Raw genomic sequence first — 17,263 nt, 5'->3', positions numbered from 1 at the left:
TTGTGGACCTCAATTTGAACAAAATTTAGTCCATTTGTAGAGATAGTGAAAGGAAAATAGGCAGATTAGTTCTTACTAACTTGTTCAAACTTTGGATTTCCTTCTTCCCTACAGTGTGTGTTGCTTGTGCACTTCTACACATTCCTGTGTCAGGATTCTGTTATTTGTTTAGTCTCCATTTGTAGATGTTGTCAGGAAGTATCAACAGAAAATGAGATAACATTTTAAAATAATTTAATCAGACTGAATATTGAAATGGCCTTTAACGTTTAATGATTGCTTGTACAGTCTTGCAAACTTCACTAAACCCACTGTCATTTTACTTGCAACTTAAGCATCTTGCAAATAGTTTGCTATTCCATCTTCTCTGGTTTGGCCTTAAGTGTTTGCCGAAGCATTCTCTTGTCTCAGCTAATGGTCTGTTTGCCCGGCAAAGTTCCTACCATATTTCTGAGGTTATTTCAAGGACCTGCTCAGAAAGTGGCTCTCTGCAGTAGCAGCAATGATGACTGTTGCTGCACTTAGGTTGGGGTAGGTCTCACTGGAAGAAAACTAGATGCGTCTTAAGCCATACCTCCCTTGCTCTACCAGTGGACCACCAGTTTGAACTGTTTCTGTGTTAACTCCACCACCCCACCATATGCATGACACTTTCTTCTTAATATTTCTAAACAGGAGCATGAATCTGAAGGTGGAAGGACACCACTAATGAAGGCTGCAAGAGCGGGTCATCTATGCACTGTACAATTCCTTATTAGCAAAGGTTAGTGTTAATATCAGTAACTGTAAAAATTGTCTTTAAAATGGCTGTTGAGGATAGTTTGCCTAAAGAATGCATTGTTCTGTAGCAAACATTACGTTTTGTGATATACAACTTCTGCACAATATGTTTTTGAGTTAATTTGCCATTTATAATAATTGATAGATATATAGTCATTTTTCTCTGAATGCAAAGTGCTTCACGTACACTTTCTCAGTGATCTTAATAGCTTTATAAAGTATTACAATCTTCATATTACAGAAGTAGAGATAGATGGTAGCTTGCCTAAGGCTATATGTTCAGGGACTATTGTAAGGGACTTCCAGCTCAAGCTCTTAACCACTGAGCTTATAGCAGCATCTACTTCAATGCAAGTAGCAGTTTCATTAGATATAAAATAAATACCGTATTTTACGGACTATAAGACGCTACGGACTATAAGACGCATCTTAATTTTAATCCAGTTTTTCAGAGTTTTAACATATTAAACTGTTAAAACATATAAGACGCTCCTGAATTTTGGCGGATATTTTCCGAGGAAAAAAGTGAGTCTTATAGTCCATAAAATACGGTAATAATGAAATGATAAATAATGAAAACTCCTTTTACCAACTTCTTCTGATATAATGCAATGCTTTAATTGTAGGGGTGTGCACGGAACCGCCAACTGCAGTCCGGCACTGGGGTGGGGGGTAGCTTTGAGAGCGGCGGGAGGGTTTACTTACCCCTCCCGCCGCTTTCCCGCTCTGGCGCCGTAATTCTAGGAGTAATTGGGGCGGCAGGATACCTCCCTGCTGCCCCTTCCCCGCTGTTGCTGGAAAAAACTCCCAGGAGTCCTTTGCGCATGCACACGTCACAGAGACATCGTGCACGCACTTCACATCTCTGTGACGTGCGTGCCCGCGCAAAGGACTCCTGGGAGTTTTTTCCAGCAACAGCAGGGAAGGGGCGGCAGGGAGGTATCCTGCCACCCCAATTACTCCTAGAATTACAGCGCCAGAGCGGGAAAGTGGCGGGAGGGGTAAGTAAACCCTCCCGCCGCTCTTAAAGCTACCCCCCGAACCGAACCGCCCAGGTCCGGATCGGTCCGGAGGCTTTTTCAATGGCCTCCGGACCGGTCCGGGCCCATCCCTATTTAATTGGAGAATATTTGAGGTCTAATTTCTATTCAAGCATACTCACTGTTGGTAAAAATATAATCAACTCAGCTTCACTATGAATGATCTTCAAAAGGTAGGATATAAATATATCCTACCTTTCATAATGCAGTGCCCAAGCTGGCTAACTATAAATATAAAGATGGTAAATTAAACACATCAGTGGTTCTTTCTTCAGTTGCAAGTTCTCCAAAGTTATTGTGGATACTTAAATGAAAGGATTTCCAGTTTGGGATGCTAACTAAAGATCTCATGCACTAATTTTGTTCCATGGAATTCCCCTTGATTTTGTCTCTTCTTCATAGGTGCCAATGTTAATCGGGCTACAGCTAATAATGACCATACAGTTGTGTCACTGGCTTGTGCTGGGGGCCATCTTGCTGTTGTTGAGCTGCTCCTAGCGCATGGTGCAGATCCCACTCACCGTCTTAAGGTATTCAGTGCAATTCACTTTGAAATTATTTTATTTATCTACATATTAATAATTAAATTAAGAATTAAAAATGTCCTTAGTGTTGATTTTTGTAAGAGATCTGTACAAGACTCAGACCACAAGTAATTTTAAATTGTGTTTTTCAAATGTGTATTCTAGGATGGCTCAACAATGCTCATTGAAGCTGCAAAGGGTGGACACACAAATGTAGTTTCTTATTTACTGGATTATCCAAATAATGTTCTGTCAGTCCCAGCTGCAGATATGTCTCAGCTCACACCACCATCTCAGGATCAGTCTCAGGTAAGCAATACATCTTTTTACTATAGCAATATAAAACATATTTTTGCTTCTCCAAGTTTATCACTATATATACAAAGCATTGTTTGAATAGTAGTCAAATAAGTAAATTGAGTAGTGAATTCAGTTAACTGATGGCTGCTTACATATATACAGAGCAGTGAATGGAAAATTTTAGTTCATGGAACCACCTATAGACTTAGAGTGTGAGAAAATCACCTGGTCGGGGGGACCCTCCAGAATAGTATGAGGTGGGGCACAGGGGATGCAGCAGGAAGAGGGAGTTAGTAGACTTCAGTGGAGTGCCTTGCATGAGCAGAACTCTTTCCTGTTGTGCAGAGTATCTTTGGATACAGCCCTTTGATGCTTAGCTCAAGATTCCTAGAAAACAATTTATATTAGCTTCTATTGTTTAATGTGAATGCAGGTACTGCATTTCTATTTATTGCTAACTGTTTTAAACTGCAGTACGAACTCATTCAGAAGCAAGTTACTTAAAAATACTGGGCACTTCAAATTCTAAAGATTTCAGTGAAGGAAAGCTGTACACATGTTTAAAAAAAACCCAACAACCACCAAACAGCACAGCAGCTCTTCAAAATGCATAACTTTAGCTGAGTTGTGCCATTGTGTTTAGGATTGTGTTACCCATTATTCATTTAATTAAGTAGCCTTAATTAATTTTCTTTAAAAGAGTTTTGTGATTGGACTTCTTAAAACAAATTTTTCTTAGAGTTCCTAAGAGTTTTCTTTAAAATAATGTAATCCAATTCTTAAAAACAAAGGTTTGACTATTAATGCTGTCCATGTTTTGAGGCAGAATAAGAATATCCTTTGGATTAATTGTGAATTACTCCACTGACATTAGTTTTTTCTCTGAGTTGACTTTGCAGGTTCCACGTGTACCAATGCATGCACTTGCCATGGTTGTGCCCCCGCAGGAACCGGACAGAGCTCCTCAAGAGAATCCCCCTGCACTTCTGAGTCTCCCAAAAGGTTAGTATGCAGACATTTTAAACACTCGTGGTATACTATCATTCTGGATTTGTATGTGTGAGACACAGGAAGCATTAAGGATTTGATACTGCATAGTGCAAGTCAGTCAGTCTTAAGTTATAATAGTAGAATAAAGCTCGCTTTATCTGTTACAGGCAAGCAACCTGTTTTACTTTGTGTTTTGCTGGTCGGATGACCGTAACAATAAAGTTTTCATATGATTTAATAGTAGAAGGTTTTGAACACATACTGACAGCAGATTCAAGTGCTCCTTCGTTTCCATGCCTGGAGGATGTGTTAGGTTAGTGGCACTTGACTGTCTGGCCCCTTCACTATGTCATATCACAAACTGCTTTTGAAACTCCTTTCAGTTTCAGAGCACTCTGCCATATTATGTGGAAAACTGCTAACAAACCAGTTGCAGTTACTATTTTCAGAATATATTTGGAATTTGCAGTGTTTTGTTTCAGTAAAATCTGTGTTTAACTACCTTTGCCAGAAATTTTGTAATAGATATTAAGAGACTCCTGATAGCAACTATTATAGTGCTACAAGCCTCTCAGACCTACCAAACATATTGTGGGCTTCGGGTCTCTGAAAAATCCCCTTCCCCACTATTTTTTTTAGTCTCAAGCAGATGGCAAAATCAGGAGACTTACTGAACTTCTTGTGAACCACTATACCTGGTTGGTGGACTTCATTCAGCTTGGCAAGCCCCGTAGTGTGTTCAATAAGTTTTTTTCTCTCGCCAGCTGTCTAATGATAAAGGTTTTGCAAGTAAGCAACTTTATTTAGATTTTAATGTAACAGGTTTTTATTTAAAATTTGTTCTAAGACATATGAATGCGATTAATCAAAGGCAATATAGTATTCATTAAATAATAGTAGGTTAAAAAAAGTAAAAGAAGCATAGCCATACTCAAGTGATAGGATACACAAAATCATTTCTCACAGATGTAGATTAAAACTACTGTTTAATATAGTTTGTGCAACCAGTGTACTAAGTGTCGTGCAGAACGTAGACATGACTCTGCCCCTTACAGTGGTTTAAGGGTAGAACTACTAAGATGTATGAAAGTTTAGAGAAATGGGAAGGTGCTGGAAAATATAGTATATTCTCTAGGTTATGAAACTTAAACATTTTCAGTAGCGGCAGATCTAGATTTATAGACTGCTATAGACCTAAATGCTCAAAGTGCACTCACAGTTTCAAAGTTAAGGTAGGCCAACTATTAAAATTGAGCAGATTTCAATAATTTGCCTTAGCTTTTTGCTATAGGAAGACACAAGAGCTATGCAAGGCACTGAAGCTTTGTCCCCGGCCACTGGAAATCTTTGTACCATACCTCTGGCTTCTGAGATTATTATCAGACATAGCCTACATACTTGAAAGCATATTTTCACAGCCCTGTGAGCTTTAAATTTGCTGTTTTTAAAAAAGAGATTCTCAAGAAGCTGCATTCTATGCCAGGGGTCAGCAGCCTGTAGCGCGAGTGTCCAAAGTGGCACATGAAATGATTTTGAGTGGTGTTCATCATATAGGAGGACTGGATGCTTTGCTGCCCGCTGCCTGCCTCCGACTGGCATGTCAGCGCTTGCTGTAGCAGGCAGAGGACATCCAGGATTGGTGGCAGAGGTTTCTATGGCTGTGCCAGTTGGCTGGCGCACGCACACACTCTTTCTCTCAAACGTGTGCACTCTGAAAAAAATAAAAGTTTGCCTGTGAGAGAGAGCCAGCCAGTGGCATGGCCATGGAGACCTCCACTTCTGAGAGCTACAACCAGCAGTGACACACCAGGCATCGTAGCAGCCGGCCTTCTCCTGTTTGGGCACTCTCTCCCTCTCCATCAACTGACTTCTGTGCTTTGTCTGCTTCCAAAATAGAGGAGACAAAACACAAAATTTTGCTGAAGGATTGAGAAACAGACCAGCTGATCTTAATGCTGACTGGAGAACAGCACCGAGAGATTATGCTCAGTGTATGGCTTCCAGCTTGGCAGTGATGTGGGCAATGGGGCAGTGGTCACGACTGCTGACATGGGCGGAGTGCGGATGCCAGCTTTGCTGTGAGTGGCACCTCTCTTCAAGCTGCCCTGAGGCACACCACTCTTGAAAGGTTACCAGTCCCTGCTCTTTGCCATATATCACATTTTGAGGTTTTTTCTGTGTTCCTGCAGAATAGTATATTGCAGTTGTGGAGGTAGAGAATTGATGCTGAGAGAAAAGTGAGTTGTAATTGTGGCGGAGGTGAGATTTGGGTCAGGGTTTCCTGATTTAGTTCATTTCCTGTTAACTGTATTGTACTAAAGATCACTGTATATTTTAGTCTCCATCCCCAACAACCATCAGTCTCAGCTGAGATAGAGGTGAGGCACACTGTAGGGTCTCAGATGATGACACAGAAAATAGACAACCAACTCAGAAGTTGTACACTGATAAAATGGCTGTGAAAATAGCATTTTTGCCCAAGTATGAACGGATTACCTGTCAGGTCTCTTAAATATTTCTACTGCCTGGCTACATCAGAAACTAAATGCTTGCATGATTAATGAAGCAATTGGTATTTAGTACAGTGAGGGAAATAAGTATTTGATCCCCTGCTGATTTTGTCCGTTTGCCCTCTGACACAGAAATGACCAGGCTATAATTGGAATGGTAGGTTTATTGTAGCTGTGAGAGACAGAATAACAACAAACAGACAGAATAACAACAAACCACCCAATCCACAGACTCAGGTACAAACAAGAACAGCATCCCAAGATTTTAAAAAAAAAATTAAAAGGCAAACGCCTGGTGGAAAAGAAATGTCTTCAATAAGGTTTTAGAGAGGAGGCAGACTGAATCTGGGGTTGAAGAGAATTCCAAAGTGAAGGGGCAGCAACAGAGAAAGCCCTTCCCTGGGCTCTAGTACTATGGACTTCTCTGAGACCAGGGACTGAAAGAAGGGCAACCTGAGAAGATCTCACAGGACGGGACAGGACTGGCTGGGAGAATGATGAGAGAGGTGAATGATTTTAGCAGCGGAGTGTTGCCTCAAACTGGGGGGACAGAGATGAGTCAGTGGGATATGAACAAACAGATGGTTGTGGTAGTCAAAGTAAGAGATTATCAGAGCACTTGAGCTAGTTTTTGCCAAAGGAATAAAGAGAATGTGATGAAAGAAGGGTTTGAGGGGAAAGTTGAGATGTTGGTTTTGGACATAGTGAGCTTCAAATGGTGAAGCCTTCAGGCCTCTGTCTCAGACAGGTAGTTGGAGGTACAGGCTTAGATGAAAGAAGAAAGTTCTGTAGTAGAGGATTAGGTCAGAGTACTGTCTGCATATATAGATGGCACTGAAAACCATGGGATTTGATGAGATTGCAAAGGAACAATGTATTTCCCTTGCGGGAAATTTAATCTGAGGGGAGAGTAACAGATGTAAGGCATAGAGGGAGTCAAGCAAGAGAGTAATCAGCTGGATTAAAAGCAGCAGAGAGGTCTAGAAGGGTGAGGACAGACTGTAGTCTCTTTGATTTGACAGTGATGAACTCTCTTTTCATTTTTGAGGGCTGTTTCAGTGGAGTTCAGAGTAGTGGAAGCCAGATTGGAGGCAATCAAGAACAGAGCTGGAGGAAATAAATTCAAGGCAGAGGAATAAGCAGCACATTCCAGGATTTTAGAGGCAAAGAATATAAAGGAGACAGGGCAGTTTAAATGGGAGGATGTCAAAACAGTCTTTTGAGAATAAGGGAGACAGTGACATGTTTGCTTTCTGTACTATAACTAATCTCAAAGTGTAACTAAATATTTATGCATTCTTTCCGTACTTATACCTGCCTCCATTTCCCATCACTTTCCTTTATCTGTTTCCTGTGTCACTATGTAGATTGAATGCCATAGGGAAGTAGATGGCAACAAGGCATTGGACATGGATAGGATCAAGGAGATGTTTGGAAGGATTCAGTGAGGATAATAAGGCAGCCAACTCACCTAGTGAGATGGGGGAGAAAAAGTTGAGGGAAAGTGAAGGGAGGAGGGCAGGGACCATGAGCATAATGGATGGCTTAATTTTGGCATTGAAGGTGGCAAAGCCCTGGACAGAGAGCAAGCAGAGAAGAGGAAGTGGAAGTACCTCTTTTAGGAACAACTTTTAGGAATGGCACAGATTCTTCTTAGAATTGGTGTAGATCAGGGAGGTGTAGTGGTGTTTAGCCAAGTGGATGGCAACAAGATTATGAGGATGAATTTCTAGTGGATGTAGTCAGCCAATTCTTTAGTTCGCTTCTTAAGAGGTTTCAGTTGCACATGAGCAAAATCAGATATTCAGTAGAGGGAGTGAGCTAGGTATCAAGGCCTGAAATAAAATTTGAGAGAAATCCAAGGAAGTGAGATGTAACGGTAACACAAGAGGTGCATAAGCGTGTGGTCTTGAAGAATGAGATTCAGAGGAAGAGAAGCAGGGTGGGCAGGACCTACAATTGTTGGATTTGGAAATAAGGCCATCGCCATGAGTTGTGTGAGACTCGCAAGGTGGCAATGTTGTGGGGGGAGTTAGGTTTAGTGAAGGCAAGTAGCTGGAGGTATCAAAAGAAGAAAAGACCATGGGCAGTGGCTGCTTTCTGAACAGATTTCTTGAGAGCAGTTTCAGTGAAGCTCAGGGATAGAAGCCAGACTGGAGTGAGTTAAGAGCAGAGTTGGAGGAAAGAAAAATCCAGGCAGTGGAGTAAGCGATTCCAGAGGGTACAGGAGAAGGTAGCTAAGTAACATTTTCAAAATGTGACTATGAGCAGGAGGTAAGGAACAACACCACAGATAAGGTATTGCTCCTGGCATTAACTAATGTCTTGTTTGATGTGTTGGAGTAATTAAGGATATAGTTAGGGATCATATTAAACTAGCAAACAGCGCAGACGTGTAATAAATACCTTCAAGAAATGAAAAACTTTTGAAATATAAAAATCTGACACTTTATGGACAGTTGGAGATTGCTAGGAAGAACTTGAACCCCAAGTACTATCATCAAATTGAGACATTTTTAATCTGCTTAAAAACCATATTGAAAGCAAACAGGCCTAGTCAAATGTTGGTTAATACAATATTCAAAAAAGAAACCCTAATAATGCAGGAATATAGTGCCCCCCCAACACACACACACACTCACTCTCTCACTCTCTCTCTCTCTCTCTCTCTCTCTCTCTCTCTCTCTGCTGACTGCCAGCTGTATATTTTAGATAGAAACTGTATGCTTACAGAAGTTTGCAAACAATTCAGAAGATGTTGTGCAGGCCCGATGAAGCAGGTATGACTCACTGAAGTCAGTGGGACTACCATGAGTAAATTTGCATAACAGCATCTTTATAGTAAAAGAACATCAAATTTGGAATATTCAAGCAATCTTCCAAAATAGATTTTGCTGTATGATCATAGGCAGATCATATGAGGAGATTTATGAGCAATGGATTATGGCACTGTGGACACTCTTCAAATGTAAGCACAATCACTTGTTCAATTTTATCCTTGCAAAGGCATGGAATTGTGTGTGTGGACCTTTCTGATGGGAGGGTTCTCTCTAAAATCATCTAAGAAGGGAAATGCCAAGGAGAAATGTAGTGTATCTAACACTTGATAGAAGTCCAAATATACATACAGTGGCACTTGAAGATGAGAATGTCATATAAAGATCTGGTTGATAGTGTTTGAATTTGGAAGCATTAACAACATGCATCTGAAAGAACCTCACATAGGATGAGATATAGTTCAGTAACAGAGCACGTGCTTTGAATGCAGAACGTCTCAGATTCAATCCTTGGCATATCCTGAGTATGGCTGGGAAATAACCCATATGAAATCCTGGATTACTACTGCCAGTCATTGTATTGTAGACAAACCGGTGGTCTGACTTGGTATGCTTATTCATCCCAGGTCTTTATAAGAATAAAGAGGTCTGATCAAGAGGTGATGTTATATTTATTTAGCAAATTTATTGACCGCTTGACTTGCTTAGACTCAAGGCATACATAAATTAAAATAATGGGGGGGGAAGAAGAGGGGGAATCTGCCCCCCCCCCAAAAAACCCCGAAAAGCCTGGCAGAATAGATAAATTTTCAGAAGCTTCTTAAGAGACAGAAGGGAGGGAGCGTTACAAATCTCAGGATGCAAGGTGTTTCATAAGGAAGCAGCTGCAACAGAGAAGGCCCTCCCACGGGCCCGGGCCCCATGTACCTCCCCTGTGCCCAGAACTCTGAGAAGGCCCACCTGAGATGACCTCACAGGGCAGAGATGTACACAATGAATATTTGAAGGGGATGTCCACAATTCCATCCACAGTGTCTGAGAAAATGCCATCAGTGGTGGGCTTTACCTAGCTTGCAAGGGTGAGGGGGGAAAGCTTATTCGGGAATATATGGTGGCTTTTTCACCATAAAGATGTGATTATATAAATGTATTTATGCACAGTCCTATTGATCTCTATAAATCTTACCTGCAACATCAAGGCTGTATGAATGTTTCTCTCCCAGGTGAACTGCAAGCATTCATATGCATGTACAATATGTAGCTGGAAGTGAAATATTCTGGCCCTTCTAGCTCTAAGTTCCTGCTTTAAAAGGATAATATGGCCAAGTAGAATACATCAGAACAAATGACGCATTAAGAGCTTGTTGGACACTTTAACTATCTCATATCTCCAATAATCTACAAAATGAATAATTCGAATTTTCCATAACAAGAATTTCAGAAGATAATGTGTATTTAGAAGCTCTAGTAAGAACAAGTGTTTTTATTAAGTTAATAAAACTCCTGAAACAGATGGTTCAATAGATGAATTTCACTGAAAGGTAATTTAGTTTGACAAAAGCAAGCTGTGTAATCAACTATATTCTTTTTAGCCAAAATGCAATCTAGACAGACAAAAATGGTTTCATGTGGGAACTACCACTGGTAAGTGGTGCTTGACTAACAAAAGAATATTGGAAATAAATGGAATACAAAATGATTACTTAAAAACACACATTTGTAGCCCAAGGAAATGAAGGAATATCCCTTACTTGAAGCTTTCAGTTGAAAACTGGATATGTTTTGAGATGCAGTAACTTGAGCACTACTTAGTACTGAATTAATAATACAGGCAAACCTCATTTTCTGCGAATTCGCTATCTGCAGTTTCGTGTATCTGCAGCCGGGTAATTGACACCCAACCTCAGCATACGTGGGGGAAAGACAGCAAAAAAGGGTTAAATCCACAAGTCGGGGTGGTTGGAAATGCCCTTGGAGGTAATTTCCAGTTGCCATTTTGTAAAAGGGAGCCATTTTACGACTTATTTAATTAACCCCCCTTGTAAAAAAAAAAAAATCAGAATAGAACATGTTGGATTTCTGGGGGGCATTGTTGGACTGCTGGAAGCCCGCAGAGCATGGTAGGGCACTTTACTTAGCCCCCACGTTGTCTGTTTTTACTGCAGCTTCCCAGCTGCCAGGAACCTAAACCCGTCCCCATTGACTGAATGCCTCAGTATCCGAGGTTTCATTATCCATGGTAGAAGTGGGGGATGGAATCTCCGCAGATACCAAGGTCCACCTATGATAACTGACTCGTGGAGGAGGCTTTGGCTTCACAGCAACCATTGGGCTATTCCCAAATAACTAGTTCCTGGAAATGACAGGATTTCATGTTTTGCAGTGGCTTGGAAATCCCACTCTCCAGTGCAAATGGTCATTTCTGTGTGTTCCCCATTTAGACTCCTGCCAATCTGATTTATCATAACACTGAGTGTGCTCTACATTTCCTAATCTTTCTGATGGAAGAGAAACATTTGTGCCTTGAGAATCCTAAGATCTTTCAGGGACTTTTGAGAATGTGACATGATTGCCAGTGTTTGCAGGACCACTCCAGAGTTGCTCTATGCATTACCATGTAAGTTTCAGAAGGGTGGTGTACAATTGCCTGCCCTATTACTGGATGACCTCTGTGTGTGTTTGGTCACCCCTAGTTTGCTATCATCCCCTGCGTAGCAGGGCCACTTGAAATTTGGAGTTTGAAATCAGTACATTGGTGACACTCAATGTGTGTGTCCTTTTTGTCTATCCTGATTTGCACTTCACTGCTGTGTTCTAGTCAAGGATTAGATGCTAAGCTAAGCGACTGAACCCTGACGACTGGAATAATTATGGTCAGCATATTCTGTTACTTGGTGGGAGGAATAACAATTCAGTCACTGCTGGCATTATGTCCCTGGGTTGCTTGATGGGTACTGGGTTAATTTCCCCAGAACTTCAGGTTATGGAGTGCTTTCATCAGTGCTGTTACTCTTTGATCTGGATCTGGATCTGTTGCATTCATAAGGAATGGGTTCTCCATCTGCACAAGGACCTCGCAGGTAGACTAACTAGCTCCGCGTGGCGCCCACTCTGCCCCCGCACATGCTCTGTGCTTCCGTTGAAATTGGCAGTTGGGTGCACCATTTCCTCAGTTTCTATATGACTACCAAAGCATCAGCACCTTGGTGCTAGCTCCTCGGATTTCTAGAAACAGAAAAACAAAAGAGAAATATTGATTTATTGGATTACTGACCTCAGGACTACTTAAGATCATTCTATAGCCTAACGGATTGGATTGATAAATGGATGTTTAAATTGCTGCCACGAGGCAAAAGCCTCGAGGCACTCCCTGCTGACATGGACTTTTAAAAGACATTTAAAAGATGTGTTGCATGCTGTGTGCAGCTACATGTATGGACCATCATGAATTGTGTTTGCTGTGTTTGGGATAGCAGCATAACACCACGGCATGTAAGAGATGCTGCTCATTCTCAAGACGAACAATGAAAAATAGAGCCCTCCGCCTGCATCTGGCATTGTACGATGAGGCGTTACGGCCGCTGACACAGAGACCAAACTATCCCTCGATGTCGGGGAATGACTGCATCAGGCTCAACATCAGGCATGATGATGAGTGTGCACGGATCTGCAGAAACGCAGTTTAAAACGGTTGCTGAGGTTGAAGAGCCTGTTTTTAAGAGACAGGAAGAGGTCTCGAAGTCATCTCATTGACACAAGGAGAAGAAGCAAAAGCACACCTCTGGAGAGGAGGCCAGGTCCCCACCACATAAGAAGCATCGCAGCAAGACCAGGAGCAGAACACCTTTCTTGACTGTGGCACCGGGGTATAGCCTGCCTACAGAAGCGGAAGAGTTGGTGTTGATGTTGAAGCGTCTAACCTCGATGAAGGTGTTGTTAACGAAGTCAATGTCCACCAAAAAATTTGGCCAGGTAGTGCCATCGGCATCGATGTCAATGCCAGCTTCGTTATGGGTATCAATGTTGATGACAGCATCAACGTCTGCATCGACGCAGCCAGTGCAGACAAGAAGGCTGCTCCACTTGTCGCAGGTGCAAATGCCAGGACAATCCCCTTCCACACCTCAGTGAGACAAGAGGATAGAGAAGGGAATGGAGTTAATGGATTTGGCAATAGAGCGCAACCAGGATGATGAGGTTTGCTTGGACCAGAACACTGCAACTTTACTGCTGGCAATGTTACACTCTTGGGAGGTGACACATTATTGTGCATTCAGGCAATCAGCAGAGTTTTCCTTGCAAGATGACTACACTGACTATATCCAGTGGAAGGCCCAGTAGGTAATTCATCAGCCTGTTGTGACAGCTACTGAGCCAATAGCCCAGTGTACTATGGGTACAACTGCATGCCAAACATAGCCATAGCAGCCAGATATGCCCTACTGGAAACACCAGGAGTGCCACCAGCACCAAAGAAGAAAAAGTCCACACACCCAGTGGTGCCACCGTCTGGTGATGAGTACTCCATAGATTCAGCGGATTCTGATTCAGATGGAGCTAGCCATCCATTGGATTCACCCTCTGATATGCCACCAAAGACGTCCACATCCCCATCGGAAGAGCTGAAAGCCTACTATGCCTTGATGAGAGCAATCGTTGAGGCTTTAGGAATTGACTTAGTTTCTGGAGGCAGATCTAAAGGATCCAGTGTCTAATGTGATGCGGCAAGGACTTTACATCCAGTGGTCCTTCCAGTGCTGCTGGTAATTAACAAGGCAGCAAAAACTGCTTGGGAGTTGCTCCAGACCTCAACGCCAACATCAAAGGGTTTAGATGGTCTATATAGGGTACAAGAAGAGGATAATGCATACCTGCTTCATCATCCAGGACCAAATTCTATGGTAATTGACTGTGCGTCTTCGAAGGCTGGACGCCACCATAAAAATCATCTGACAAGAAAGAGGAAAAGATGAATATATTGGGCAGAAAGATATACACCACATCAAGTTTGGCAATTAGAATTGCTAACTATGCAGCCTGCATGGCTAGATACAATCACTTTTTATCGGACACTTTGTTTCAGGACTCCACTTAATTATCATCTGAAGAATTTCAGGACAGGTTCACTGAGCTTTATGAAAAAACTACATCACTAGAGAGCAACTTAGTGCATTTAAGCACCTGGCAGAAACGGTGTCACAAGCCATGGTTACCGCAGTGACTATGCGGCACCATGCTTTGCTGAGATCCACAGCATTGCAGCAAGACTTGTGAGAACAGGTGGAAATTTCGGCATTTGATGGGAAAGGCCTGTTTAGCAAAAATACAGATTCCACTATGGAATCACTGGAAAAAGTCAAAATGCATGGCTAAGACATTTATGGCCTCAACGTCAACATCAGCATTGACCTCCTGCTACCTTCCTTATGGTCGTTGGAGACCACCATATAAACAGCAGGACAGGAGGGACTTCAAACAGCAGTATAGACCCTTTCAGAGGATAAAGGATACGGACAACAAGCAGGCAATTGTCCCTTTGCGGTGGACGGAGAGATTGTCCGGATTTTACTCCTGTTATTTTCAAATCCCAAAAAGGGACTGGGGAATTCATGTGATCGTGGATCTACGAGGTCTAAATTGGTATATGTGAACTCGCAAATTCATGACAACATTGCAGGGGACACTACCTTTTTTAAACGAGGAGTGGGCAACAATGTTAGATTTGAAGGATGCATGCTTCCATGTGGGGATTCAAGAAAACTACCGCAAGTATCTGAGACTCGCAGTGTTTGAATACATTCTCCTTCTGTTCAGATTGTCAACAGCCTTGCATGTTTTCACGAAAGTCATGGCTGTGGTAGTGGCATACTTACGGACGGAAGGGATCATAGTCTATCCATATTTAGACAACTGACTTCTAGTGAGCGATGATGAAGAAAGGTTATGTTCACAGATCTGCTTTGTGCTCCAGTTGCTGCTGGATGTCGGGATCAATGTCAACTGGAAGAAGTCGAAGCTAGAACCACAAAAATGTATATCAGTGAAGTTCTGGATATACAAACAAAAAGAACATACTTGCTGGAAGAGCGCTATCTACAGATCAGAGACCTAGTGCAGCATTTCATCCAAAACCCAGTACAGCCTGTGGAAGGCATACAGCTGTTAATTGGGCTAATGGCATCTTGCAGTGCCACATGTCTCCGTATGAGACCGCTACAAAAGTGGTATTTAAGGAACTTCCAACCCAATGTCGACAGCCAAAGGAAACTGCTGACAGTGTTATCGCTGCATTGGTGGGCAGTGAGACCAAATCTATTGGAACGGGTTCCATTCGAGACGTTGACCCCTCTCACTGGGTGACTACAGAGGCATTTCTCATGGGGTTGGGGTGCCCATTGTGCAGAGCACCAAGTGCAAGGGAGGTGGGTGAAGCAACATGCCCAGCATCACATAAACTACTTATTTATTTATTTAGTGTATTTTTATACCGTCCCAACCCAAGGTCTCAGGGTAAACACTGCTAGCAGTGTTTATGGCACTAAAACCCTTCGAGCCTATACTCGGGAGCAGAGTTGTACAAATACAGTTAGACAACACGACAGTGATTGCACATCTCAACCCGACAAGGTGGGACAGTGTCCCGTTCACTGTGTGTCTTGAGCATGCAAATCTGGGAGTGGAGCATTGCTCATAGAGTGTATCTGTTGGCCATGCACATAAGAGGGGTGGACAATGTTCTAGTGGATGACCTCAGTCGGACAAGGCTGTGCAACCAGCGCCACAAGTGGGATATCAACAGCATCTATCTCTAGAAGGTCTTCGACTTGTGGGGGCAACTGACTGTAGACTTGTTTGTGACTGCTGTTAACAAAAAATGTCCAATACTGTTAATGTGCAGGAATTGGCAAAGGGTCACTGGAGGATGCTTTCCAGCACTGGTAGAACAGGGGTCTCCTTTATCTATTTCCACTGCAGTCATTAGTCCATTGTGTGCTGGCGCAGATCATGAGGGACAACTCGAGCTGCATTCTGGTAACACCATGGTGGCCAAGGCAGTCATGGTTTGCACCGCTACTGAAACACTCAAAGAGGAACTACTACAGGTTCCCTCTTCCGCCGGACCTTCTAGTCCGGGAGGATGGAAAAGTGCCTCTACACATGACAGTGTGGAGAATCGGGTTTTGAAACGAACTCTATTCAATAATCTGAGATTGTCAACAAGGAAATATTATAGGAGCAAATGGAGGAGGTTTGCAATGAGTGCACATAGTCATCGATACCTCCAGAGACAGGCTACTTTAAAGCAGGTGCTCCTGTACCTGACCGTACCTAACCTCACTAAAACTAAGTAGATTAGCAAGTGTGTCCTTAAAGGTCCACCTAGCAACCATTCCGTCCGAACACAGTGGGTGGGCTGGATCAACAGTGTTCTTCCATCCAGACTGCAAGAGATTTATCAAGGGGATTAACAATTTATATCCACCAATACAGAAACCAATGGAACAATGGAGTTTGTCCTTGGTGTTGACAGCCTTAACCGAACCAATGAGGGACGCAACTCTCAAATTGCTTGCCCTAAAGACTACATTCCTGATTGCTTGGATTGCAACATGGGTAGACATGTGAGTGAACTAACAGCTTTACGTATAGACGGCCCATATACTCAGTTCTATCCACATAAAGTGGTTATGAGGCTAGACCCCAGTTACCGGCCAAAGGTGGTAATGGAGTTTCATATAAATCAGGATATTACTTTACCAATTTTTTTCCAGTGTCCAGAAACAGCGTTGGAAAAGGCATTGCATTCTTTAGATGTGCTCCGGGTATTGCTGTATTATTTAGAAAGAACAAAGACACTGAGAAGGACAAAAAGACTATTTGTAGCTTGCAAGGGAAAGCAAAAGCGCCAACCAATTGTGAGGCAAAGTCTAGCGCATTGGTTGGTGGAGTTGATTTTGCAGACTTACAATTAGCAGGGAATAGATTTCCCATGCACAATAAGAGCACATTCAACATGAGCATATGCTGCTTCAGCAGTGCATTTGTCGGGGACTAAAACAGCAGATATTTGCGCACCTGCTGCATGGTCTTGCGATTATCAAAGCATGCGGAGTTTGGGAGAAGTATATTGAAGAGGGTGTTGCCATAGGCTTTTGGGTCTACTGTGCCCTCCACCTTTTAAGAAGCTAGCTAATCACCCATTCCTTATGAATGCAAAGGATCACGATCCAGATAAACAGGTTGCTCACCTGTAATTCTTGATCTGGTAGTGATCTGTTGTATTCATAAGACCCTCCCGAACCTTCCCACTACAGTAGGGGGGAAAAACAAACTTTACCTGT

General features: G+C 42.4%; 1 protein-coding gene across 8 annotated transcripts in view; it reads left to right on the top strand.

The window, feature by feature from the left end:
- Window positions 1-17,263, top strand: part of ANKHD1 (ankyrin repeat and KH domain containing 1) — a 158,700-nt gene that overhangs the window by 74,629 nt on the left and 66,808 nt on the right. For all 8 annotated transcript variants that reach the window (XM_053242848.1, XM_053242855.1, XM_053242854.1 and 5 more), the window contains exons 11-14: window positions 676-763; window positions 2,223-2,350; window positions 2,510-2,653; window positions 3,544-3,646. In XM_053242848.1, the coding sequence (XP_053098823.1) occupies window positions 676-763; window positions 2,223-2,350; window positions 2,510-2,653; window positions 3,544-3,646 (463 nt within the window). The remainder of the gene's footprint in view (window positions 1-675; window positions 764-2,222; window positions 2,351-2,509; window positions 2,654-3,543; window positions 3,647-17,263) is intronic.

This window comes from Hemicordylus capensis, chromosome 4 (genome assembly GCF_027244095.1).
Source record: "Hemicordylus capensis ecotype Gifberg chromosome 4, rHemCap1.1.pri, whole genome shotgun sequence".
Taxonomy (NCBI): domain Eukaryota; kingdom Metazoa; phylum Chordata; class Lepidosauria; order Squamata; family Cordylidae; genus Hemicordylus; species Hemicordylus capensis.
This window is presented reverse-complemented; position numbering and strand designations above follow the sequence as displayed.